A 7859-nucleotide genomic window follows, 5' to 3' on the forward strand; every position below is an offset into this window, starting at 1 on the left:
TGCTCTGGTGTTTAGGGCCTGTTCCTGGGCGGCCAGGATGAGTGCCTCTGTGCTGTCCTTGAGTCCAGCTTTTTCCAGCCATTGGTAGGATTTCCCGATATCCAGTTATATATATATATAAAGTATGAGTTTGATACTGACATCAAGAAATACTGTTTTCTTTTTTATAAAAGTATGTATCTACATTTACTGCAGTCATGAAACACACATTTCATAAAAAGCCAAGAAGTTTGGGTACAAATTAGCCCAACTATGGTAAAATGTAAAAGTGTTTATCACAAATCAATAATCACAGTCCTGTAAAGAATTTCAAGGCGGAGATGAAAAGGTGCATGTGAGTAATGCAGCCAAAATTTCTGTCCTCTGTCATGAGGAATGGGTCAAAATTCCTGCAAACTATTGGGAGAAGCTTGTGGAAGGATACCCAAAATATTTGGCCGTAGTCATCCAGCTGCCTCCAGTTCCAATCAACACCTATTAGGAGCTCTGAAACACAACGTTGTTAGAGAGAGCCAGAGGAAAGAGCTAAAGCTTTATCCAAATCTGCTTGCTGTGGCAAATTTTGTAATGCCAACTGCTTTTGCTTCTCCAACTGTATTCTTAGCTTTAACATCTGTTTTTGTTGTTCAAAATCCCAACAAGGAGACAGTACAACCATTGAACCCAAATCATCAGGTTTAGAAAGCAATGTCAAAACATTGTGAGGATTCCAGGCTTTGTCCAACAGGAGACGGAGCTAATTGACTGTATTTAAGATCCAGTCCTGCCAGAGTTCATTGTTGCATACCTATTGGTTGCAAGCTCTGAGCCTGATCTAAAACCTTTAAAAAAATATTCACGTTTTACTTACCTTGTGCTTTTGTGCTCTCTGTTCCTTGTTCCTTCAAGGAGAATCGCCTTTTCTGTCTCCGCTCCTACCTCTGTGAAGAGCCCGAAAAGCCTCAGTCAAACCAACAAGCTTCTGGACCATACTGCTCCAATGTATTCTGCTCCGACCTGCCACTCTCTTCACTGCCTCTGCCGGGTTTGGAATCCTTCCTCCTCTCAACGGCCATCATTGTAACCTCACTGTAAGGAGAAAATCTCAATCAATTCTCTCATAAGCGTGGCTGTTTATTCACCTGTCCTCCTTCTGTTCCTCGGCATTGCCGGTCTCCTGTTTCCTCAACAGTTTTTCCTGTCACAATATAAAGACATTGCTTTTTTTGTTAAATAGTGTCCTAGTCTCTCAGTCTCTGCCAACATGGCTCTGGGTTTAAGAAAACTTCCAATTATAACACCATTTCAATCAAATTCTCCCTTAAGATTGTGCTAGCATTTTTCTTTCAACTGTTTGTCACCCACACATATTTTATAGTGCTCAGCAATCTTTACTAATTGCTCACTAGAACACCACTCCAGAAATTTCCCTGAGGGAGATTTATTAAAATCTTCAACAAATATGGTTAACTGTTAATAAATACAAAACAGTGTCTCAAAAGGTCAGACAAAGAAAGAGCTCTTTCTCATATTAAAGAACTAAATGCTGATGTCATTTTCCTACAAGAAACACACTTACACACTAGGGACCAACAATGATTGAGTTGATCTTGGATAAACTTGATTTTTCATTCTCGATTTAACACTAAAACAATGAGGCAGCTATATTAATTAGGAAAAATGTCTCATTTGATGTGTCTGAAACTATCCTTGATAATAATGGCAGATATGTTATTGTGGTTGGCACCCTTTATCAACAGCCTGTCATATTAGTGAGTCTATATGGACCTAATCATGATGATGAAGATTCCATTAAGAAACTGGCTTCTTCAATACCAAAACTAGACTCTCATTACTTGATATTAGGTGGTGATATCAACACTGTTCTTAACCCAGTACTTGACAAATCCAACCCGAAAGACCCCAAACCTTCTAAGATGGCACAAGCTCTTTTACAATTCATGTCCCAATATGGTTTTACAGATGTGTGGTGCACACAACAGATAAACAGTTTTCTTTTTACTCCCATGTCCACAAAACGCACTCACTCATCGACAGTTTCATAATTGATAACACACTACTTCCTTTAGTGAATTCAACTGACTACCAGACAAGAGTAATATCAGATCTCTCCCCTCTGACACTAGACATGCTATTTGTTTCACAGCCAAGACATTTTTGTTTTTGGAGGTTTGACCTTGTACTTCTATCAGATGGTAACTTCACGCATTAATCAGTCAATTGACTGCTTCCTTCGGACCAATCAAATAAATGACACAAACCCATGTTTGCTCTGGGAAAGAGTAAAAGCAGTACTTAGAAGTGAGATAATCTCATTTTTTGCTGATCTGAAGAAGGAACCAATACCAAAAAAAACAAGTTATTGCAACAAATTTCTGATCTTGAAAGCCAGTCTGCTGAATGCCTTACTCATGAGCTTCACAAACAGAAAACTGATAAACAGACAGAGTTCGACCTGATCTCAACTGTGGAAGCAGAGAGAATATTACTTAAAGCTAGAGGCACCTGATATGAACACGGCGAAAAAGCAGGATGTCTACTAGCAAACTACTTGAAGGGTAGGAGGGCTGCACAGATGATTACTCAAATCAAAAACTCAACTAACCAAGTAGTATCTGACCCTCGAGAAATAAATGATGTTTTTATGACCTTTTACTCACAATTGTATAAGTCAATATGATCTGATGATATGATAATATGATCTACCAATACAACTTTTTTTTATCTAATATATAAATGCCCAGGTTTCGGCTGAGGAGAAAACTAGCCTTGATGCACCACTAAGTCTGAATGAGATTTGTAAGGCGATTAAATCAATGAACAACGGAAAATCGCTGGGGCCTGATGGCTTTTCAGTCGAGTTTTACAAGAAGTTTTCTGTAAAACTTGCACCTCTATTGCTTAGGATGAACAATGATGCCTTCATATAGGGCATTTTACCACCTACTCTCAGGCAAGCGGCCATTTCATTAATACCCAAACAAGGAAAAGACCCATATCTTTGTTCGTCTTACCAACCTATATCTCTTCTGAATGTGGACATAAAAATAATATCCAAAATTCTAGCAAACCGACTCACAACCGTAATGCATAGCGTGATCTCAGAGGATAAAACAGGCTTCATAAAAAATTGACATTCCTTCATAAATATGCGTCAATTTCTTAACATTATGCTCTCCCCAAGCACACTGTAAGTCCCAGAAGCAGTTGTTTCTTTAGATGCAGAAAAGGCTTTTGATCATGTGAAGTGGCCTTACTTATTCTTAACCCTTAATAAATTTGGCTATAGTGATCATTTTATTTCTTGGATTCAGCTACTCTACACTTCCCCAAAGGTGTGATCCAACTTTTTTCCCTTGATGCAGGGAACTCGTCAAGGATGTCTGCTGTCACCTCTCCTCTTCGCTCTGGTAATTCAGCCTCTCTCAATTGTGCTGAAGAATTACAATCATATTTCGGGCATAAGGTGAGCAGGGGTCGAACATAAGGTCTCACATATCCTTTCTATATGACTTACTAACACCAGTCTCCCCATCTGCCTTGGTCAAGATCAAAACAGACTGGGAGTCAGAATTGGGTATCTCCCTAAGTGAAGAATGGTGGTCTGCTGCATTGAACAGAATAAAATCCTGCTCATCTAGTCTAAAATTTCAACTGATACAATTTAAAGTCGTTAATAGAGCACAATATAGCAAAACTAAACTCGCAAAGATATACCCAGACACCAGAGGCATATGTGACAGATGCTTACAAATTCCTTGTAATCTAACACACATGTTCTGGGCATGTCAGAGACTTAAGGATTACTGGAAATCCTATTTTAGAAAATGTCAGACATACTGGGACTGTAACTCTGAAATGACGACACAGGCATGGCTGCTTTGAGACGGGCACTTCACCTTGGTTTATTTAACACTGTGAACACTACGGAAACACACACAAAGGCTCTAAGCACTCCATCAAGTTACAAGCAACACAAGTACTGAAAAGTTACCTTGTGGCTGCCTGCCAGTTCGGAGGTCCTAGACGAACATTCTTGTAGTCTTGTGCACTCTTTATAGCTAGAGAACTGAGCAGGCTGCTGCAGACTGCCCGTTTCAAGGCCTTTCTTGTACGTTCTTTGCATTCGCAGGTCCCACAGCCTCCCATGTTCACGTACAAATCTTGCAATAACAGCAATACAACAAAAAAATAAGTAAACTGTGGCAAAATAACTGCATCCTATACAAAAGGTAACATATTTTCACAACATGAGCCACAACAAATTAAAATCTAAATTTTCTAACCATTGGAAACAAAAGAAAAAATCTTTTTTCAACATATGAATCATTTTGGTGACACTTACAAGGACAGGAAATTGAGTTGTGTCAGTTGTGTCCACTTGTTGCTATACTTGGTGTACCCAGGCCTCGTGCTGAAACTGTCCCCAAAACAAATGCATGGCCTCCTATTTATTTCACTTACTGCACAGCAAAAATACTATTACTGTGGAAGAGCCAGACCCCACCTCTCCCGACCTCTTGATTATATGATGTAATGTCATTCCTAAAACTAGAAATTTGTGAGGATTCAGAGTTTTCTGTCCCCGCCCTGCTGGCGGTGCCAAGTACTCTCCTTTCACAGCTGCAGCCAATTATCCTGACGAGCAGCACCGGTATTTAAGCCTTTGGCTGGTTCCAGATCTTTGAAGGAGCATTGCGCCTTATGGGTCAGGATCTCAGCCTTAGATCTCTGTTTTTGAAAAGTCTCAGCTACGTTAACCCTTTGCCTTATTTACCTTCCCTCTTTGCCTCAGGAACTGCTGTTCTGTTTTTTTGTAAATACCTGCCTGTCTGTACCTACGGTTGCACTTACCTGCTGGCTTACTTGTCGTTGGATCCTTCTCCTCCTGGAACATCTCTGTCGGACATTGTTGTCGGCTGGCGTGGAGTAAATGAGTGATGTGGAAGAGATTGGTCCTTGGGATTTGTAGTTTCTTTTGAGGTATCTTTCTTTTAAGTGATTATCAATCTGAATGGACAAATTTAATAAATCCTCTCAGGACAAAGTTTGTTTCCTAACAGAGAGGATGATCAAAGATTTTGCATAGCTCTGCGAGGAAATTAGTGTATGTGAGGTACTGAATGAGATTTGCAGCCACAAGTGTTTTGGACCAACACAGAGCTTTTCTTTGTAATACTCCAAGAAGGTATAAGATGTTTGTACAGTCTGATGAAAAAATACAGAGAGAATGGGTGAATATGAGTGTACATTCACAAGTTTCATAAAGTACAAGGAGTTTTACAGAAGGTTGCACGCTAACTATCATCGTGTAACATTTAAAGATCCACAATGAATGGTGGTTCAACTCAGCCTTTTATATGATGTGGTTAATCAGGAGTCATTGCTGACAGCTGCGCTGGGTGCAGACAGAAACAGCACTGCTCTCCTGCTCCACCTGAAATGTAACTGTCTGTAAAGGAACCTAATGGAAGATGTGACTATGGTCAATGATGAGAAGATTTTGACTTCAATTTTATGTGATGCACATCATATGGCTCTGTCATCCTTGATGGTGAGATCATAATGTCTCTTAGGTCTTGGCCAGATGCTTTTGTGTGGTCTGTTTGCCATTTGGTTAAGTAAAGTTTATCCAGATGGTTCTTGGAATATATTGATAATAGATTGATTGGCTTGTTTGTTTCTTTATTACCAAGATTACTTAAAAACTAGTGAACAGATTTTGGTGAAATTTTCAGGAAATATGGGTTTGTTACAAGAAACAATTGATTACACTTTGGTGGTGATCCGAATCATGATCCAGATCTGACTTAAATTTTCTTGACAATGTAGCTTTGGTGGAGGTTTGCACTCTGAGTTCTTCTAGTTTACCTTTAGTGCAATTTTTATGTTGCTTTTTCACTTGACACTAATGTTGTCAATTCAGACTTTTACAAATTGAATACTATGTCGTATTTTAATGTTTAACGTTCAGCTAAATTAACTGTTTAAGTTGTTAAATACAGTGATATTTGTATTAAGTTGTTACAACTTAAAATATTCAAAGAAATCATTTTTTTCAAATTAACTGAGTTAGTACAACTAAACTTTAAGTTAACTCAGCTTGAATGTGGATATGATGTGAATGCAGAAAAACTATAGTTAGGAATACTTCACTAAGTCATTTCATTTGTATAAGTTGAGTACCATTACCTTGACCTTTAAATTCAATTCAGTTCAGTTTTACTATGAGGCTACAGAAATAGCCCCCAGTGTAACTATAACAACAGTCAGAAACGGTGAGAAGAAAACAGGAAGGTGGAGGAAGTGGACAGAAGACAGAGTCACAGAAGGACAGATGATCAGTCTGGGATGAAAAGGACTGAAAAGGACACTGGACACTGATTCTAAGGCAGGGGCCTTAAAAGCACCTTTCCAGTTATCTCATAATTACGAAATAAGGATAATTATGAGATCAGGATCTTGTAATTATGAGATCTTTTCTCATGAGATACGGTGCCTCTGTTTTCTCTTTGGTGAACGCAATGTGCTTCCGTAGTTCCGTAGTGATGTCACATTAAGACGTGGGCTTTGCCGTTACTATAGCAACAGGTAAACTTTGCCACCAAGCTCAGCTGACCTTAGGAAGAAATGTTTTTTCTTTCTTTTTTTTCGCTGGCTTATTTTGTTGCTAAATTTTATGACATAAGAAAACACTCACGAGTTTAAACGAAAATATGCAGCGTTTAAATTCTCGTTTTTACTTGTTAGTTGAAAAGCCCGAGTCTTGTGGACGTTTTTTCTGAGGTTTGTTAACTTCAGCACAGTCCGCCTCAGGTCACTGAAGTATTAGCTTGTCAGTTTACTTCATAATGTTGAATGAAGGAGAAAAGACAGAATGCAATGTAAATGAAGGAGCGGACGAAAACGCGAAGGAAAGCCCAACACGAGATGAGAAGGAGCCGCTGGGAGGCGACAGAGGACCGGGAAGAGACGGAGAGGAGGCAGGGGCATGTCGGTCCTCTTCAGGTGAGCCCAGTCTGCTCCATCACAATCGGCTTCCTGTCAACATCCAGTCCGGGAAGCAGGGTGTAAATTATACAGGGACAATCACACGCCAATTCAAACACGATATTTTGAGTATTTTCTCAGTTTTAAGTCATGTCTGCTGTCTCTACTATAATTGTAGATCACAGTACCTTCAGCCTACAGGAACACAGAAAACAATAATCTTTGCAATCAAATGTTACAAACAAAATGTGGAGCAAAGCTATCAGCAGAACAGACCTTCAACCCCAGATCAGAACTCTGCAGTTTAATCAGCTTCAACAGCACTTAGAACCAGGGGCGTCACTAGGTTTTAAGGACAAGGGGGGCTTAGCCCCCAGGAGATGCACAGGATGTGAGCAAACGTAGTTGGAGAGAACAAAATTTCTCAAACAGCTAACAAAACCTGAGTTGCTTTTCCACATTTTTAGACACATTTAACAGATACCTTACTGTGTAAATGTTTTAAGCAACCAATTATATTTTTATTCAGAACATCAACAAACAGGAAATATGTTTACAGTTTTAACAAGAAAAATTAACATTTTCTTTATTTTATTTTGTGAATTGAATATTACTATACTGTATTAAATGCCAGCTAATGTACACTATAATGTTTGGTGCTGGTGTATACCCAGTTATGAAGTCTAACTGTGACTTTATATATTATATAAAATCTCTCAGTTATTCCAAAACACTGATTTAGATTAACTGACACAAGAATGCTTCTGTAGAAAATGGTTATTACTGCTATAACATTCTCCAGTAAACTTTCCACAGGTGGCCCAGACAGTATTTTTCACATGTAATTATTTCACCATATCTCTGATGTC

The 7859-nt window shown here is 38.9% G+C and overlaps 1 protein-coding gene across 1 annotated transcript in view; it reads left to right on the forward strand.

Annotated features, from left to right (window-relative positions):
• Nucleotides 1-6597: 6597 nt before the first annotated feature.
• iqub (IQ motif and ubiquitin domain containing) overlaps nucleotides 6598-7859 on the forward strand; it is a 56329-nt gene continuing 55067 nt past the window's right edge. The window contains exon 1 of the mRNA XM_017437543.3: nucleotides 6598-7008. Coding sequence (XP_017293032.2) covers nucleotides 6852-7008 — 157 coding nt within the window. The 5' untranslated portion in view covers nucleotides 6598-6851. The remainder of the gene's footprint in view (nucleotides 7009-7859) is intronic.

This window comes from Kryptolebias marmoratus, linkage group LG17, assembly GCF_001649575.2.
Source record: "Kryptolebias marmoratus isolate JLee-2015 linkage group LG17, ASM164957v2, whole genome shotgun sequence".
Lineage (NCBI taxonomy): Eukaryota > Metazoa > Chordata > Actinopteri > Cyprinodontiformes > Rivulidae > Kryptolebias > Kryptolebias marmoratus.